This window comes from Entelurus aequoreus, linkage group LG10, assembly GCF_033978785.1.
Source record: "Entelurus aequoreus isolate RoL-2023_Sb linkage group LG10, RoL_Eaeq_v1.1, whole genome shotgun sequence".
Lineage (NCBI taxonomy): Eukaryota > Metazoa > Chordata > Actinopteri > Syngnathiformes > Syngnathidae > Entelurus > Entelurus aequoreus.
This window is the reverse complement of record NC_084740.1, coordinates 3,754,507-3,775,061: the sequence shown is the minus strand read 5'-3', so window position 1 is coordinate 3,775,061 and position 20,555 is coordinate 3,754,507. Positions and strand designations below refer to the sequence as shown.

The window sequence follows — 20,555 nt, the reverse complement described above, 5'->3', positions numbered from 1 at the left end:
TCAACATTTAAATATCAATAGGTCAACTTCAGAAAGTCCAAAATGACTGTTCTTACCTTTTCACCTTTCTCACCAGCCATCCCCTCCACACCAGGGTCTCCCTTCAAGCAGAAAACTGAATATTTGTTAGTGTTTCATGAAATAATGAAGGCTCCAATCATTCACAAACTAAAGTGATACTCACAATGTCTCCTTTGGGTCCACCTCTTCCTTGGAAGCTCTTTGAATGACAAGAGACAAACTTATACATGTATGACATGGTGGAGTTAAAAATATACCATAAATACATCTTATACACGATAACTCATTCCAGTACTTTCTATAAAACACTACCTTTAGCAGAAAGTGTAAGTATTGATGCCCTACTGTTTAGGACAGAAATACTTGTATAATTTACTTTAGACCTAACCCTAACCTAACCCTAAATCACCAAAATGATTCCTGAGGACTGCCGCTGCTGCTCACTGCTCCCCTCACCTCCCAGGGGGTGGAACAAGGGTATGGGTCAAATGCAGAGGATAATTTCACCACACCTAGTGTGTGTGTGACTATCGTCGGGACTTTAACTTTTTAACTTTGACTTAATGGATTGTAACGTAAATAAATGTTAGCAAAAGTCAGCTAACAAAGGAGCCAATGCTCTATTCCGCCTATGAAGCCCTCGAAAACACCTCCAAAAACCTCTGTCAACATTTTGTATACACGCCCTAAGTACCATATTTTTCGGACTATAAGTCACAGTTTTTTGTCATAGTTTGGCCGGGGGTGCGACCAATGTGTGAAATAATGAACACATTAGCGTAAAATATCCAATAATATTATTGATGTCATTGACGTAAGAGACTAGACGTATAAGATTTCATGGGATTTAGCGATTAGGAGTGACAGTAAACGTATAGCATGTTCTATATGTTATAGTTATTTGAATGACTCTTACCATAATATGTGAGGTTAACATAGCAGTTGGTTATTTATGCCTCATATAACGTACACTTATTCAGCCTGTTGTTCACTATTCTTTATTTATTTTTAATTGCCTTTCAAATGTCTATTCTTGCTGTTGGCTTTTGTCTAATACATTTCCCCAAAAAATGCGACTTATACTCCAGTGCGACATATATTTTTTTCCTTCTTTATTATGCATTTTCGGCCGGTGCGACTTATACTCCGGAGCGACTTATACTCCGGAAAATACGGTATTTATGTAATGTAGTAACAGACACATTCATAATAACATGTAATGTTTACGCATTTAACTCTTTTTAAGCATATTAATTTCACAGACTCATCACAACGTTCGTGTTTCCCTTCAACAACAACAACATCAGTAAGCTGACGAAAAAGTCACATTCAGGTCACATTGCGTTTAGACTGAAGTCACATTTGTAACGATAATATTCCAATCAAATTTTGAATTTGGACTACCTCCTCAGGACTATGTTTACACTGCAGGCCAATGTGGCCCAAATCACATTTTTTAAAATCACATTTTTTCCCAGCTGACTGTGATAGACTCCAGTGTAAACACGCACAGGCCCCAATGTGGCCCCAATGTGGCCCCAATGTGGCCCCAATGTGGCCCCAATGGTGCCTCGAAGTCACTTGCGTGCACGCTTTGATTATGTGAAAGCAAAGGAAGTTGACCAGGAGGAAGTTGCTACTGCTACAAAATAAAATAAAAGTCACAACACCTTAAAAATGTGTTGTAAATGGAAGTAATATACCGGTAATGTATGAATGGATGTATATTGTGTCATATATTTGGGAGGTTTGTAATCTTTTAATTAGGGATGTCCGATAATGGCTTTTTTGCCGATATCCAATATTCCAATATTGTCCAACTCTTAATTACAGATACCGATATCAACCAATACCGATATCAACCGATACCGATATATACAGTCATGGAATTAATGCATTATTATGCCTAATTTGGACAACCAGGTATGGTGAAGATAAGGTCCTTTAAAAAAAAAAAAAAAGGTAAAATAAAACATGATAAATAAATTAAAAACATTTTCTTGAATAAAAAAGAAAGTAAAACAATATAAAAACAGTTACATAGAAATTAGTAATGAATGAAAATGAGTCAAATGAAGTGTTAAAGGTTAGTACTATTAGTGGAGCAGCAGCACGCACAATCATGGACTGTATCCCTTGCAGACTGTATTGATATATATTGTTAATATTAATAACTGTATCCCTTGCAGACTGTATTGATATATATTGATATATAATGTAGGAAGCACAGACTGTATCCCTTGCAGACTGTATTGATATATATTGTTAATATTAATAACTGTATCCCTTGCAGACTGTATTGATATATATTGTTAATATTAATAACTGTATCCCTTGCAGACTGTATTGATATATATTGATATATAATGTAGGAAGCAGAATATTAATAACAGAAAGAAACAACTCTTTTGTGTGAATGAGTGTGAATGGGGGAGGGAGGTTTTTTGGCTTGGTGCACTAATTGTAAGTGTATCTTGTGTTTTTTATGTGGATTTAATAAAAAAACAAATAAAAAAACAAACTGATACCGATAATTAAAAAACCAATACCGATAATTTCCGATATTACATTTTAAAGCATTTATCGTCCGATAATATCGGCAGGCCGATATTATCGGACATCTCTACTTTGAATGTATGTTAGGTAGAGGAGACACAGACATCAGCGTGGATCTACGGGAGCTTTATTTTTCAACTCACATGTAAGCAAATATGCCACAGTGTCAGTTCCAGTCCTTCAACAATCGCTATTTCGTCGGAATGGAAATATATATTCATATACTACATATAGCCTATTATTTGCGCACTATTGACAAGTGATGCACGGAAAATGTGGTTGTCTTAAATAGACTTTGCTCATTAAACAGGATGAAATATCCAAATGCGCTGGCAACTGTGTCGCACACGAGTGACGTAGCTCAGCCAAAGATGACGAAAAAGTCTCATTTAGGTCACATTGCGTTTAGACTGAAGTCACATTTGAAAAAATCTGATTCTAATCGAATGTGGCCTGAATCTGATGCCAAAAGATGGAGCGTTTAGACTGGCAAAAAAATCAGATCTGTGTCACATGAGGGCAAAAAAAGTCAGATTTGGTGTGCAGTGTAAACAGGGCCCAAGTCAACTAGAATCAGGACTGTTTTGATTTGGTGTGCAGTGTAAACAGGGCCCAAGTCAACTAGAATCAGGACTGTTTTGATTTGGTGTGCAGTGTAAACAGAGCCCAAGTCAACTAGAATCAGGACTGTTTTGATTTGGTGTGCAGTGTAAACAGGACCCAAGTCAACTAGAATCAGGACTGTTTTGATTTGGTGTGCAGTGTAAACAGGGCCCAAGTCAACTAGAATCAGGACTGTTTTGATTTGGTGTGCAGTGTAAACAGGGCCCAAGTCAACTAGAATCAGGACTGTTTTGATTTGGTGTGCAGTGTAAACAGGGCCCAAGTCAACTAGAATCAGGACTGTTTTGATTTGGTGTGCAGTGTAAACAGGGCCCAAGTCAACTAGAATCAGGACTGTTTTGATTTGGTGTGCAGTGTAAACAGGGCCCAAGTCAACTAGAATCAGGACTGTTTTGGTTTTGTGGTACGTTTTACCCATGTTTGGTATTTTCTTCCTGTCCAGTGCTCTTATTTTGATTCCTTTTCCTTTTTAGTTTGTCTTGCAGTTGTCTTTACCCCTGCAGCTGAGCACTGATTTCCACACCTGCTTCTAAATGTTGATCAGAGGCACTAATCAAATAACATAAAACAAAACAACGCATCATGACAGTTTAAAATAGTATTAGTGTTAAATTCCAAGGAATCTATTTACTGCTGACAAATGTTTAAATCAGGTGTGTCCAAATTTGGCCGGGGGGGGCCGAAAGCCGACTACATGTAAAGTTGTATATATATATATATATATATATATATATATATATATATATATATATATATATATATATATATATATATATATATATATATATATATATACAAACCTCGTTTCCATATGAGTTGGGAAATTGTGTTAGATGTAAATATAAACGGAAAGCATTCCTCAACTTTATCAGTATTTATTGCCACCTTTCCCAACTTCTTTGTCACGTGTTGCTGCCATCAAATTCTAAAGTTAATGATTATTTGCAAAAAAAAAATGTTTATCAGTTTGAACATGAAATATGTTGTCTTTGTAGCATATTCAACTGAATATGGCTTGAAGATGATTTGCAAATCATTGTATTCCGTTTATATTTACATCTAACACCAATTCCCAACTCATATGGAAACGGGGTTTGTATATATATGTATGTATATGTTTGTATGTATGTATGTATATATATATATATATATATATATATATATATATATATATATATATATATATATATATATATATATATATGTATATATATATATATATATATATATATATACTGTATATATATATATATATATATACATATATATATATATGTGTATGTATGTATGTGTGTGTGTGTGTATGTATGTATAATGTGTGTGTATATATGTGTGTGTGTATGTATATATATCATAGTAATATGATGGATATATGATTGATAATAATTATAATTGGTTATTAAGAGTAAATGAAAATTAGACTCCTACCTTGTTTACTTTCGTGACTACCTCCTTAATGTTTTTTAATCAATCAGAAATGTCAAGCAGCTAAAAAATGCGCCAAACATGGACAAATGTGAATAAATTGTTTTGCATTTTTCCCATCATCCATTGTAATGGATTTTAATGGGTGTAATAACAGTTTTTTATGCTGATTGTACGTTTTTTTATAATGTCTGTGAAGTTCAATGAGCACGTTGTGTTATGTGTGACCATGTTTGTTGAATTTGTGTGCTGGTTAATTTTTTTTTCCTGCACCATGACTAGGGAAGGTTGTTTTGGATTGGGTCACATCAGTATATGGTGTGCATGTAATTAGCTGGATGTTCAACTAATGCTCACTGACTTGAGTCACCCTAGCAGCCATTTGACCAGGCTCCCAACAAATGTCCAAAGCCAAAACATTGCGCCCAGCCAATTTGCTTATTAGACTCTTGCTGTCTCGTAGGACAATTTGCTTATTAGACTCTTGCTGTCTCGAAGGACAATTTGAAGACGCTGGCTGGCCTGCGGGTCGCAGTTTGGACACCCCTGCTTTAAATGATGTGATAATGTTTCATCGTTTAAACCTCAATTGAAATGGACCGCTCCTCCCAAACTTGTTTTTTTCCTCAATGCATTTCTGTTGACCTTGCATCCTTTCCGCAACACAGGAAGTGATGCAGGCGGAGGAGGAGCAGCACATTGTGGAGAACGCCACTCATGCTGACGAAAGCAACAAAGAGGGAGCCGCTGATGATTCAATAGTAAAATGTTCCTTTCACACTTCCTGTCAGCTTGATCACTGTCCTTCAGGCTCCACCTCTTTTGCCTTCACCTGAACTCACTTTTTGTCCTCTACTCAGCAGACAATTCACAGCCACTAAGTCCACGTTTGCCCGTGCCTGCATGGGACGTTTTTTCACAATCAACATGTTTTGCTTGCAATGGAACATGTTTTTGGGGATTTAAGTGACGGCTAACAATTAACACACTCATGTATTTACACTTTCTTCTAGGGAAAACTCGTTTTTGCTTGTTCTGTTAGAGAAGGGATGCTACTTTTTTTGCACGAACAAGCACTTTGGTGACGGAGGCCAGGAAAAGCTCCCTCAAGCAGCACAATGACAACTAATCGACTTTTCGTTTCTACTAGCCGACAATCTACTCATCTGTCCTGCTCCTAACTCCCACTCTTTTGTTCCCTCAGGACGCCTCCTTTTTTGATTGACAGAATGTCTGCCGTTGGGTGCCACTCACTCCGCATTGCTTTTCACTTGCTTTGCCCTTGTTTCTCCCTTCAAAAACCACAAGGAGGTACCCGAAGGTGATCGTAATGGCGACGCACACGGGGGAGAGGCCGAGGAAGGCGAAGGTGTCGAAGCGGATGAGCTAGCAGAGCCTGAAGAAAATGAAGCCACAGAAGGAGACGAGGAGGTGGAAGAGACAGTAAATGATCTCCTCGTTTCTCTTTTCATACTAGCATTCCCTGGATGCTGTTTCTACCCTTTTAACATCCCTTTCTTCCTTACTATTTGTTGTTCCCTGACAATACCTTTCTCGTTTGACTTTGTTTCACTAAATCCACAAACATTCTTGCTCCTATGGTCACTTGAGCACCAGGATGTTTTCTTTTTCTCCTAACTGTCTCACAACTGTTGTAAAAGGTGTTTTTGTGGCGTTCTGTTGTCGTTCCTCTCTAAGAGTGTCTTGTCTTTCTGCTAACAGGGCCATGCCGAGGAAGATGGAGAGCAGGTATGTTTTCTTACAAAGTTTATGGGGAAACCTTTCTTACAACCCATTTTTTACAGCACTTCCCTCGATATATTCTTCTCTTTCCTTTTTTTTAACAGACAAAACAAACTTGTGGAGTGCATCTTTTGGAGTAATATACAAGATCAGTAGATATATTTTGCTCAAATTCAAAATAGTCTTGCATATGATTTGAATAATCACTCAGTGGTCCACAATTGAACGTCTCTGATTATTCCATGGCGTCATGAAGGTAAAAAAACCTTCCCAACGGCCATGATGGCTCCTCTGACCAACCTCTGTGAACTATGAAGATACATTTGTTTCTATGCAAACAAATGAATTTGCAACCAATAAGAACTGTAGACAAAAACATTCATTCGAAATCAAACTACGTACCGTTTTTTTCGGGCCAAAATGCGCCTTATAACCCGGTGCGCCTTATGTGTTTTTGATTGATTGAGACTTTTATTAGTAGGTTGCACAGTACAGTACATATTCCGTACAATTGACCACTAAATGGTAACACCCCAATAAGTTTTTCAACTTGTTTAAGTCGGGGTCCATTTAAATTGATTCATGATACAGATATATACTATCATATATACTATCATCATAATACAGTCATCACACAAGATAATCACATTGAATTATTTACATTATTTACAATCCGGGGTGGGATGTGGAGGGGGGGGGGGGGTTAGGTTTGGTTGTTATCACCACTTCCGTCATCAACAATTGAGAACAGAGAAATGGACATTGAAACAGTGCAGGTGTGACTTGGTAGGATATGTACAGCCAGTAGTGGACATAGAGAGAGATCAGAAAGCATAAGAAAAAGTATCTGCATTTGATTATTTACATTTGATTATTATCAATCTGGGGAGGGTGTTAGTTTAGGGTTGAAGTTGCCTGGAGGTGTACTTTTATTGCGGTTTTGAAGGAGGATAGAGATGCCCTTTCTTTTCCACCTGTTGGGAGTGCATTCCACATTGATGTGGCATAGAAAGAGAACGAGTTAAGACCTTTGTTAGTTCGGAATCTGGGTTTAACGTGGTTAGTGGTACAGTATGTATTAATTCTGGTTGTGCTTACCGACCTCAAAGCAATTTTATTTGGTACATGGTGTAATAAGCGTGACCAGTAGATGGCAGCAACACATAAGAGATACGTGTGGACTGCAGGTCCAATAAATGACGCTAGCAAGCAACACTTTGATGTTATTGAGAATATAGCACATTACACACGGCGCTCAAAAATCTGTCAAAATGTTTTAGTTGGACTTTGGTAAGCTATGAAGACGTGCCGCTTTATGGATTGTAGTCAGACATACTGTGCTGCCGCATACGGGTATTATTATGGGGTGTGTATAAGGATCCCAAAATGTACTGTGCTTCCGCTTACGGGTATTATTATGGGGTGTGTATAAGGATCCCAAAATGGCACCTATTAGAATTGCTCTTATGAGAGCTGAGTCCCGATGTCTTTATTAGAATCCAAATTGTTTTATTAATCCAAGGTATTTTTATTTTAGCACTCTTCCTTCTGGTTTTGTATTAGTGTATTTACAGATGATCCCTTTGATTTTTGTCATCCAATTGTAATTCTAGTAGTAGTATCATTTATATTAGGGCTGCTTATCATTTGTATCATGTACAACAGTGTTTTTCAACCTTTTTTTTTTTTTTTAACCAATGCACATTTTCTCCGTTGAAAAAATGCGGAGGCACACCATCAGCAGAAATCATTAAAAACCGAAACTCAGTTGACAGTAAAAAATCGTTGTCGCAATTATTGGATATGACTTTAAAGCATAACCAAGCATGCATCACTATAGCTCTTGTCTCAAAGTAGGTGTACTGTCACCACCCTGACTTATTTGGAGTTTATTGCTGTTTTCCTGTGTGTAGTGTTTTACTTCTTGTCTTGCGCTCCTATTTTGGTGGCTTTTTCTCTTCTTTATTTTTTGTATTTTCCTGTAGCAGTTTCATGTCTTCCTTTAAGCGATATTTCCCACATCTACTTTGTTTTAGCAATCAAGAATATTTCAGTTGTTTTTATCCTTCTTTGTGGGGACATTGTTGATTGTCATGTCATGTTCGGATGTACATTGTGGACGCTGTCTTTGCTCCACAGTAAGTCTTTGCTGTCGTCCAGCATTCTGTTTTTGTTGACTTTGTAGCCAGTTCAGTTTTAGTTTCATTCTGCATAGCCTTCCCTAAGCTTCAGTGCCTTTTCTTAGGGGCACTCACCTTTTGTTTATTTTTGATTTAAGCATTAGATACCTTTTTACCTGCACACTGCCTCCCGGTGTTTCCCACATCTACAACGCATTTAGCTACCTGCTGCCACCTGCTGATATGGAAGAGTATTACACGGTTACTCTGCCGAGCTCTAGACAGCACAGACACTCAACAACAACACATCATTTGCAGACTATAATTACTGGTTTGCAAAAACTATTTTTAACTCAAATAGGTGAAATTAGATCATCTCCCATGGCACACCAGACTGTATCTCACGGCACACTAGTGTGCCACGGCACAGTGGTTGAAAAACACTGATGTAGAAGCCGTTTATAATATCCTTAAGTTTCTTTCTACGCGTCTTATTTAACCAGTCCAGATTAACGTCCCCCATGACGTTACTTCTTTCATACTATGCTGTTTGAGGATGTCTGAAAATGAATCGAGAAAAATGTCTTTAGCTGTGGTCGGTCGGTATACTACAATTACCTTGAAATACATTTCTGAGGAAAATGTGATTTTAATTCCACCACACTCAGGATGATCTACTGGGAGGGTTGTCTGTTCACTTTTAATGTTTTCCCTTACATAAATCATAATTCCTCACCCCTTTGTCACTCGATCTGTTTTTTCTGTAATCTTGTACCCCGGGACATTAATTCGAACAAAAGGGTGTTGTGGGTGTAAACCATGTCTCTGATAGACAAGGTAACCCAGATTAGAGTCTGACAGTAACTGCTGTATTTGTTCAGTATGTTTCTTGTTGTAGAAAGTTTAATGATGCGGACACGTTTGTTACTGAATACTTTCTACAGACTTCTGTCTCTCTGCGACTTTGTGTATGTAATAAGCAACTACAATTATTTGATATGCTTAATTTTGTTATTTTAGCTCAGTTGTTGTGTAGCTGCTAGCTCCTTGTAGCCTACAGCAGGAGTGTCCAAATTGCAGCCAATAGCTTTGTTTTTACCAGACAACCGAAATAATTGAAATGTGGTATTTGCGTATCGGTCCAATCAGCGCCAGCTACGCCCTGTTTTAATCATTCGACCTAAATCTTTGGCTTCGTAGGCAGGACAGAGAGCAAGGGAACAATGTGGGACATTAATTGTCCATCTTATACCATGCTAATTGTTGTAAGGATAGTTCACATGAGCGGCCATACCTTGAGTCCCACCATATATAAGAGTCAAAGGGCTCCTATTATGAGTCGTCTAATTGGTGATCATACACTTTGGCGGTTTGGGTGGCAGGACACACGGACGCACCTCAGTCAGCCAGCGCTAGGACAGTTGGAGCAATCCCCGTCCTCCATTCCTTCCTGGGAGGCGTCCCCAGTAGTTGTCAGCTGATGTCGTGCTGTCAGGCAACATCAGGAAGTTCCTTCTGTGCGGTATTGAATGTCATGGCACATTTCGTAAAGCAGGTCATTACAAGGTTAGTTCAATTTTGCATATCACGTTTTAAAATCACAGTCTTAACTATCCCATTAAATGTTAATCAATAACCCTAATTCAAAGATTATACGTACTACTTCATGTGTATTTAAGTACCCTTTTAATTCATTTAAAGATGATCTATAAGTTAATTTAAACTATCATTTGTCTATCAGTAGGTTCGAGCAAGCTGTCATGCTTGCACTCTGACCTCCCGCTGTGCGTGATATTCTCCAAAACAAAAGAATGTTTTTATTCTCGTTTCTCCTTAGCTTTCAGCTAAATCTTCGTCCGCACTGTTTTTATTTTTATTGTCTGCATTTTAATTTTGCTTTTATTTTCTTTCATTTCACTTTGTTGTCTGTGAAGCACTTTGAGTCTGCCTTGTGTATGAAAAGCGCTATACAAATAAAGTTGCCTTGCCTTGCCTTTCTCCGTCTGGTTATCCAACTTAGTCACAACAAACACACAAGGCCATGCTCTAAGCGTCAGGCCCAATCACACTTCTCCTCTTTTTAACACTTTACATATCGGCTCTTATTCTAATTATTAATGTAGGCTGTTATTTGTAATTATTATTCAACACTATTCACAGCAAACGGTTGTAAAGTTATAGTTATTCGCATTATACTCTCAAAATCTATAGCTAACTGAAAGCTGTTGAGATTTGGTGTGCCTCCTTCATTTATTCTATGTTATGCCATTATCCTCTTTTAGCTCAACACCCAGAAGTATGGTGTACTGCAATGTCTAAATACAAATAAAATACTCCAACCTAAAATTGTCAGACTACACTTTAAAGTAAACCGCCTTAAAACTTACTTTTTATTATATTAATTTCCAAAAACTCACCTCCCATTATGCAGACATCTTCCTCAATCCTATCCCAATACTCCCATAAATTAGAAAGGTGTTTCACAATAGTGGTTAAGTAGTTATTTGAAGTAATAGATCTCAATATGTGGAAATGAATAAGACTAAATTGGCCCTAGTGTGTGAATGTTGTCTGTTTATCTATCTGTGTTGGCCCTGTGATGAGGTGACGACCTGTCCAGGGTGCACCCCAGATGGGACCTAAACTATTTATACTTAATCTAAATGATATTTAGTCAGAATCTTAATAAATTAAATGTATCACATTTGCAGATAATACAAATGTATATTGTTCAGGAGAAGACTTGAAGAAAGCGTTGAGGAAATTGAGGTCGCGTTGATTCACCTAAAAAATGATTTAATATTAATAAGTAATCATTGAATGATAACAAAACTAATTTTGTGGTGTTTAGTGGTGCAAAGTCAAATTGTGAAACAAAAATTAAAGTTGAATCAAGTGGAAATTGACAGAGTATATGAACTACATTCTTGAGAATAATAATTGATCATAAATATGTTGGAAGCCGCATATTGAACATATTAAAGAAAAATATTCAAATCTATTGCTATTCGGTATAAAGTTAAACACATGCTGAACAAGAAATGTCTGCACATGTTATATTATTCATTTATTTTTTCCATATGTAATATTGTTTTGAAGTTTGGGGAAATGTTTATAGAAGAAATATAGACCCAATACTTAAACTTAAAAGGCTCATTTCAATAATACACAAAGCATGCTACTATGATCATACCAATCCATTTTTTATAAGTTATAATGTGTTAAATGTTCAGATAATCTATTTTTAAAACAATGGCAATTATGTTTGGAGTAAAGAACAACAGCCTTCCAGTTTGTATTCTTAGCTTATTTACATTATGAGGAGAAAACTATCATTTACGGGGGGTATTGATTTTTGAAATAGGTCAAGTAAAATACAAATAAAAATACAAATGTATTTCAGTTTTAGGAGTTAAATGATGGACCATCCTCAGTGATGAGCTGAACACATGTAGTTTTTTGTTATGGTTTAAGAGACCCTTGAAAGGTAAAGTTTTTTGAACATTATAAAATATAGTAACAATTACTTTCATCTTTTAACGTTGATGTTCCAGGTAATTTAATGTTCAGTAAATGTATAGGATAGGCCAATATAAGCTTTGGCTTCCGCCTATTTCTTTTTCGGTCATTCTTTTTCTTTTCTTTTCTTTCTGTGTGTAAATGTGTATGATGGTTAATATGTCTAATTTACTGTTAAACTGCTCACACAAATTGGTTGATTGTTGATTATATGACCAAAATAAACTTATTTCATTTATACATTCATTATCTATCGCACTCATAGTTTTATTCCATTTTGCATGTAATTATTCCTATTGATTTCTTCCCATTTCACTCAAACAACTAAACAAACAATCTTCCTTCACCTGCTCTCTCTCTCTCTCTCTCTCTCTCTCTCTCCTCTCACAATACAAACACAATAATCCATAATAATCAGTCTTATAAAATACAACAGGGTCAGCAGCAATCTAAACCCATTCATGTCATGTATCATTATTTATCTCTTAACAATTTTTCCTCCTTCATAACCTGCATTTTATAATTTTAGCTTTAGATATGATTTAGGGCAGTGGTTTTCAACCTTTTTTCCCAGTAAAATAAAGAAATAAAGTACAGCATAATGTCATCAATTTCTGATTTATTAAATTGTGTAACAGTGCAACATATTGCTCATTTGTTGTGGTCTTACTTGAACTATTTGGACAACAAAAAAAAGATATAAGAATAACTAAAACGTTTTAAAAATTAAACAAGTGATTAAATTATAATAAAGATTTCTATACATATAATCAATCATCAACCTTCTTTGGATATTGTAATAGTGATCCATCTGGATTCGTGAACTTAATTCTAAATATTTATTTTGTTGAAGTGTTGTTCTATAATTATATTTATAAAGGATTTTTGAATTGTTGCTATTTTTAGAATATTTAAAAATCTCACGTACCCCTTGGCATACCTTCAAGTACCCCCCTTTTTGTCCGGGCGGAAACACCATACCCTCCTTTGAGAACTACTGATTTAGACTATAAAAAATCCTTTGTCCCACACGCCATTAAACTGTACAAGTCCTCTCTGGGGGGGCTAGGATGGCAGGGGATGCAAAACAATAACAGTGCAATACTTTTTTATAACATGGTCGCTAATGACTAGTTTCTCTTGTTATATTCTTATTTTACTGTTATATTTTTATTCTCATTGTAATATTTTTCTATTTTGTTTCCATTTATACCCCTATTAGTTACTTTTTACTTCTTAAATTCGATCTCACTTTTGTACACTGCTGCTGGTATTTAGATTTTGGTGAGGGAGCTCACCGGGCGGAAACACCGGAGGGGGGAGCTCTCCTGAAGGAATCAATAACGTGCTATCTATCTATTGTTAATCCGAGCACAATTCATGACGTCTCGTCCTTGTAACACTGCACAGATTTCTTATCTTGCAGACATTTATTTCCATTTAGTTTTATTCTCTACATGTAATTCTACATGCACCTTCAATTATCCCTTTGAAATGTGCTTTCTTTTGTTATTTATTTCAATTATTGTTTTGCTGTTAGCTTACGTTCTCATTCTTTGTCTGTCTTCTGATTAGAATTTGTTTAACGCTTCTCTACGTTTTGTTTTGACTATGGCGCTGAGTCTGGCATCTCTTATCTGTACTTCCTCAGACTCTATGATTCACAGTTGCACAGATGTTTTTTAGATGTTTTAGAATATACATTTAAATTTTACTTCATCGTGATTATTCTTGCAATAATTAAAATGTCAATATAATTAAATAATCATTTTACCTTTATTAAATTTAATTCAATTTTATTGAATTTACTCATTGAACTTTATTTAATGTGTTTGCTATATCATTATTAATTCAAAGCTACAATGTGTCCTACTCTATGATGTGCGTGCGTGGGTGTGTTGGTCTCAACTTCCACACAGGAACTGGATGGATCAGATAAGCAACAAGGCTATTCAATACAGTATATTACACACATAATTAATGACTAATGAATTTAACAATGCTTCAATGTCCCAGTCCAAATGTATGTATTGATATTTAAATGTTTATTTATTCATATAGTCTATTCTATTTGACCTATTATCAAAACCAACCTATCAGCACTCTCTTCAGATTGAGTAAAGCTGTCCACTATATATATATATATATATATATATATATATATATATATATATATATATATATATATATATATATATATATGCAATGCTATGCTAACAGTGTCACTCACACAGCCTCGTCACACGCACACATCCCTTATCTTAAAATGTCTCCCAGCAAGGCCTCCTTTTTTATTTTCTTACTGAGTCACATGCACGCACACACACACACAAAAAATTCACCAGAGAGCGAGAGCCTTTTTCCGTACTCAAAATCTCAGTGCCTTCTTACAAACTATAATATCGCACAGTCACAATCACCAGCACAGTTAAAAACAAATTCAAATGACTGGAATTCGCTCGCAGCGCCAAAGGGGGGGAAGTTCTGGACTTCCCTGCTTAGGCTGCTGCCTCCGCGATCCACCCTCTTGATAAGCGGAAGGCGATAATTGTATGGATGGATCATTCACTCATATGTTTTTTGTACATAAACTTTGTCTATTTCCTCACAAGCACACACATTTTGGACAATTTCCCAGCTTTTGCAGATTTAGCGGGGCTGTGAGAAAAAGTGTGAAGGGAGGTTGCGAGAGGGGGGGGGGGAAGAGGGAAGGGGGGAATTAAAACAGATAAGAAAACAGGTGCTCCACAAAATTTATTAAATTACGCACATATATATATAAATAATCACAAAACACACCCCCTGGTCCGGACCAATATACCAATATAAACAACTTTGCACGCGTGCTTGTGGAACCGGCCGTCTCATAACACAACCTGCAGGTCCCTTCTTACTCATACAACGGTGATTAACCCGTTCAGCGGAGCAACACCTGCGCTTCCTCCCTGACCAACACGGATAACCGGCCTCTAAGGCGCCATAGGACCACTGGCAATCACCCAACAATCCTACAGTACATCGTGTCTGGTCAGTCCATACAGTTTCACCAAAGCTCTACCATATGCAGCCCGATCTCTACCTGTCTATACTGCAGCAAATTTCCAAATTCGTGACAACTTGGCTCAGGTGATCTCCTTTACCGGAATCACTGAACGATCACCTAATATCAGCCTTTTTACCGGCCACGCAGTTTCCACATAGACAGATATGTCGCACCTTCATAGATGTCATAAATTTGTGTGGGCCAAATGTCACACCAGTTAGCAAACCTTGCCTTAAATTTCGCTGTGTCCAACTCCGGCTAACCTGATGCACTTGCAGAGAGAAGCCTCCTTTGCCGACAACGACAAAGGAGGGAGAGGTTAAAAAAATGTATTCGTCTCACATCGTCTATGCTAACACTCCAAACCACCAAAATTCTATTAACAATCCCCTTATAGCTAAAAACAAGAAATCACAAGTTTTCAACAAACACACAGACAAATAATCACATATAAAACAACTCAATCCAACCATAATTTACCCCATTCCAGGTTGTTTTTGGAGAACCTGACTAAACCTATCTTTTATCAAAAACAGGTTCAGCAATTAGTCTTATCGATCCCGTTCTCTCCAGGCAGAAAATGTTTACACTTTAAAGCAAACTGCTTACCTTGTGATGCGCGCATGCAACACATTGTCTGCCTGACAGAGAGAGCGGGAGCGGCTGTCGACCTGTAGCTTCTGGGCCATCCTGTTTGTGACGCCAATTTGTGTGGTGGATTGTCCAGAGCTTAAGCAGCAACAAAAGTGAATTTAGTACAAAAAGTTTATTTAGCCATTATCAAGTCAGATTGAGCTGTCCATGCAGACACACAAACGTCCTCCGGAGGACACACACAAGCAATCTCTCTCCAGTCCCGGTCTCCTGCCATTTTATCTGTTGGTTCGTGCGTCACAGTTCTTGTTGTTTTGGCCTGTCTGTTCCAAAACAACCTCGAATTCCTTAGTCTTGCTTAGACAGCAAAAACAGTTTTGTAGATTGGTCAGAGCGACTCCATATTCAACTTTGTCCCACTCCTGGACCTTTCACTTGCACAGAATAGAAGAGAAATGAAAATGAGCAGACATTCTTAATAGACACAAAATATAGTTCAAAAGGTCAGAAATTCCACAACAGTAAACAGCAACTATGAACAAATCTAGTGACTTTTTCAGGCCTTATTGGAGGCTTTTCTTGTGTCTTGGAGACTTTTCTTGAATTTTGGAAACTCTGAGGTGAAAGAAGGCTGCAGTTACTGCCCTCAACGAGCAGATACTTGACTCACCTGCCACCAAACTGCTTTAAATGTACCTTGGATAATGGCTTTCACTATATAAAGTCCCTAGAGAAAAGCGCTATATAAATATAATTCAGTTATCTGTTTTGCGCCCTATTATTTATGTTAAACCGACTTGACTTTAGCCATCAAGTTAAAAGCAGAGCAATAACAATAAAGCCTATATCACTCGGAATAATGATGTCATACATATTCAATGCATTCACTTGGAAGGAATGAAAAATATCAAGTGGGTGACTCGAGACCCAGCTCAGAAAAAATGGAAAAAGGAATATGAAAATTCATGAGTAAAGTGGCTAACATTTATTTATAGTCATCCTCCTCAATGTCAAGCTGTCACTACGTGCCTTCCTCCAAAATGTGCCTCTGGTCCAATCTGCCTTTGCATGTGCACTATATTGACAAAAGTATTTGGCCAGCCATCCAAATGATGAGAATCACTAATCACAGGTGTGTCACATCAAGCACTTAGGCATGGAGACTGTTTCTACAAACATTTGTGAAAGAATGGGTGGCATCCTGTCATAGGATGCCACCTGTGCAACAAATCCAGCCGTGACATTTCCTCGCTCCTAAATATTCCAAAGTCAACTTTATTATAAGAAAAGTGAAGAGTTTGGGAACAACAGCAACTCAGCCACCAAGTGGTAGGCCAGGTAAAGTGACAGAAAGGTCAGCATAGTGCAAAGTGGTAGGCCAGGTAAAGTGACAGAGAGGTCAGCATAGTGCAAAGACTTTCTGCACAGTCACTTGCTACACAACTCCAAACTTCATGTCACCTTCCAATTAGCCCACGTACAGTACGCAGAGAGCTTCATGGAATGGCTTTCCATGGCCGAGCAGCTGCATCTAAGCCATACATCACCAAGTCCAATGCAAAGCGTGGGATGCAGTGGTGTAAAGGACATCACCACTGGACTCTGGAGCAGTGGAGACGCCTTCTCTGGACTGATGAATCACACTTTTCCATCTGATGGACCAGTCTGGCTTTGGAGGTTGCCAGGAGAACGCTACATTTCGGACTGCATTGTGCACAGTGGGAAATTTGGTGGAGTAGGAATTATGGTGTGGGGTGTGGAAGGGGCGTGGTCCACGCATTCCCTGCAGGCAGGGCGTGTGCAGGTGCCGGCCATGAAGCAGCAGACAGGTGAGTGGATATCTCAGCTGGAACGAGTTATCTAATCACCTGTTCCTTTATTAGCAGCGTCGGAGACCATGAGAGGGAGACTGATGGGAGATGACAGAGGAGCACGAGACAACAAGGGAAAAGAAAAGACAGACAATTGCTGAAAAGCACCAAAAGAACTTGAAAATAAAGACTATCTGTAAACCTGTACCAGAGGGGGTGTGGCAATGATCCGTTGGTCCCAGAAGAACCCACACAAAGACTTCCACATGGGGTTATTTTTCAGGACATTCAAAACATTTTGGACAATTCCATGCTCCCAACCTTGTTGGAACAGTTTGGAGCGGGCCCCTTCCTCTCCCAACATGACTGTGCACCAGTGCACAAAGCAAGGTCCATAAAGACATGGATGACAGAGTCTGGTGTGGATGAACTTGACTGGCCTGCACAGAGTCCTGACCTGAACCCGATAGAACACCTTTGGGATGAATTAGAAAGGAGACTGAGAGCCGGGCCTTCTCCACCAACATCAGTGTGTGACCTCACCAATGCACTTTGGAAGAATGGCGGGAAATTCCTATAAACACACTCTGCAACCTTGTGGACAGCCTTCCCAGAAGAGTTGAAGCTGTAATAGCTGCAAAAGGTCATATTGAACCCTATGGGTTAGGAATGGGATGGCACTCCAACTTCATATGTGAGTTAAGGCAGGTGGCCAAATACTTTTGGCAATATAGTGTATTTTCCCATTGACTTCCGTATTTGTTCCACTATGTACTTCTGAGGCAAGGAAGGTGAAATATTAAATTGCACTTTGGTGCGATGTATTATGACCATTACGCATATTGGCCGTATTTGCAAATCCTCGGGCAAACAAATGTTCAATACATCGCATTTGGGATGGAGCGTGATCATTGACTGGGCAATAGAAAACACATACTGTAACATTTGGGATGGAGCGTGATCATTGACTGGGCAATAGAAAACACATACTGTAACATTTGGGATGGAGTTATGGTTAGGGTTTACTGTAACATTTGGGATGGAGCGTGATCATTGACTGGGCAATAGAAAACACATACTGTAACATTTGGGATGGAGTTAGGGTTAGGGTTTACTGTAACATTTGGGATGGAGCGTGATCATTGACTGGGCAATAGAAAACACATACTGTAACATCAATCAAACGCTAGAAAAAGGTCAAGGAGGTCGGGTTTTTTAACACAACAATCAGGAAAAATGTAGCAGCAGATAGCAAAAAAAGTATTGAATTTGAATAAATTGATTGAGTTGTGCTGTCACTCACACACTCTAGTCCCTCTAACATGTCACAGCATCACAATAATGCTACTAAACATGACAACACTATATAACAAGTGTCATCCAGCTAGGAAGACTAAATCCCCATGACAACACGTACAAGGTTGTGTCTCAGGGTCCATTGAGAAAATAGGGATAAGCGCATAGTAAAACACTCATCCACAGATGGGAGAAAGGCCCATAATGAGAGCAGTAATTGTTCAACTTCAAATAGAAACAAACAGCCAGTGGTACAGAAATAACTTGTTCCCTAACACTGGAAAAGAAACGGAATACAAGATACACAACAGTCAGAGTCTCTACAAAGTCATGCATCCCATGTGACCAATCAAAATAAGTCTGACACTTGTTCAACCTAAGAAAAATAGCAAGTGTCTCATGAGATGAAAATAAAGTTCCTTGATCCTGGTGTCCTCAGTAATGGTAGACTTTAATCTGGTTGTTGTCATCCAGACCCAGCTGTACCAGGATCTCTGGACAGATCCTGGTGTCCTCAGTAATGGTAGACTTTAATCTGGTTGTTGTCATCCAGACCCAGCTGTACCAGGTTGTTCTGGGAGGAGGAAGAAGGCCGATAGCGAGTGAGCAATGGTCTTAGGGGTGAGGAATTAAACATAATAACAGTGTTCAGTGCTTGCTTCATATTATTCACAACAATCAACAAATAAGGAATAACAACACCAGGAGCCATTTGTTTGTGTCATTACTCCATTGACATTATGAATGACACAATTCGCAATTGCTAGTCCTATATTTTGCCCAGTTGGCATTGGGAATGAGCACTGAAAGCCTGGTGGCCATGTTGACCAGACTCACAAAGAAGTAGCTATTGTGGAGTGAGGGTTTACGCTTAATGGAACTAAAGTCACACTAAAACTAAGTAAATATTATGTACTGTACCCTCCAGAAGAAATCACATAAAGTCTGGTGTTATTTTTAATTTTTATTGCCAATCTTATGAAAACAAACGTCTCAATTCGACCTCCTCAGTGGCCTAGTGGTTAGAGTGTCCACCCTGAGATGGGTAGGTTGTGAGTTCAAACCCCGGCCGAGTCATACCAAAGACTATAAAAACGGGAGCCGTTACCTCCCTGCTTGGCACTCAGCATCAAGGCTCGGAATTGGGGGTTAAATCAGCAAATTATTCCTGGGCGCGGCCACCGCTGCTGCTCCCCTCACCTCCCAGGGGGTGGAACAAGGGGATGGGTCAAATGCAGAGTGTAATTTCACCACACCTAGTGTGTGTGTGTGACTATCATTGCTACTTTTGCTGCTAAATGAATGTGGACTCAGCCACCAGATAATTAACGTAGCGTCCTGACAAAAGTACACAGAGTTTGACGCTCTTTTTAAGCTTTTAAACTTTAATACCGACAGCTCCCCTCAGAACACTGCCAGTGCCACAGAGTGCTAGGCCAGCGTTGTTTATCAAGAGAGTATGGCCAACTAAGCAACAGGCACCTTGACTGCTACCATGCATGCAATTGCTGTCGTTAGTTTTTCTGACAAAATAAAGCAAAGTAATCTCAGGGCATTCAGTCCATCGCTGCTTGGTTTGTCTTGGAAGATGTTTGGAGTAGTGGTGCTCATGGTCACATCTAGTCTAGCATGTGCTGTCTGGCTAGCTGTGTTCAAACAAATAATACTTTACAGATACTAACTTAATACATAACAGATGTGATTGTTCATGTTTTTCACTCAGTACTGATTGGTGTTCTATCACAGTCTTGTGCTTTACAAACTCAAACACCTTTTGTGCTGATGTATACGCTAGCTAATCTC

The 20,555-nt window shown here is 38.3% G+C and overlaps 1 protein-coding gene and 1 long non-coding RNA gene across 12 annotated transcripts in view; both read right to left on the bottom strand.

The window, feature by feature from the left end:
- Positions 1 to 632, bottom strand: part of LOC133659267 (uncharacterized) — a 1,685-nt gene extending 1,053 nt beyond the window's left edge. Inside the window, exons 1-2 of the long non-coding RNA XR_009827606.1 lie at positions 185 to 632; positions 57 to 101 (exon numbers count right to left, since the gene is read on the bottom strand). This is a non-coding gene — a long non-coding RNA (uncharacterized LOC133659267). The remainder of the gene's footprint in view (positions 1 to 56; positions 102 to 184) is intronic.
- A 13,585-nt stretch (positions 633 to 14,217) lies between these two features.
- LOC133658164 (centrosomal protein of 164 kDa-like) overlaps positions 14,218 to 20,555 on the bottom strand; it is a 92,558-nt gene continuing 86,220 nt past the window's right edge. For 7 of the 11 annotated variants that reach the window (XM_062059853.1, XM_062059852.1, XM_062059855.1 and 4 more), the window contains one exon: positions 14,219 to 19,366. In XM_062059853.1, the coding sequence (XP_061915837.1) occupies positions 19,267 to 19,366 (100 nt within the window). In that variant the 3' untranslated portion in view covers positions 14,219 to 19,266. Of the gene's footprint in view, positions 19,367 to 20,555 lie in introns of all 11 variants that reach the window. The other 4 variants (XR_009827406.1, XR_009827407.1, XM_062059858.1 and 1 more) reach the window with 1 other exon arrangement.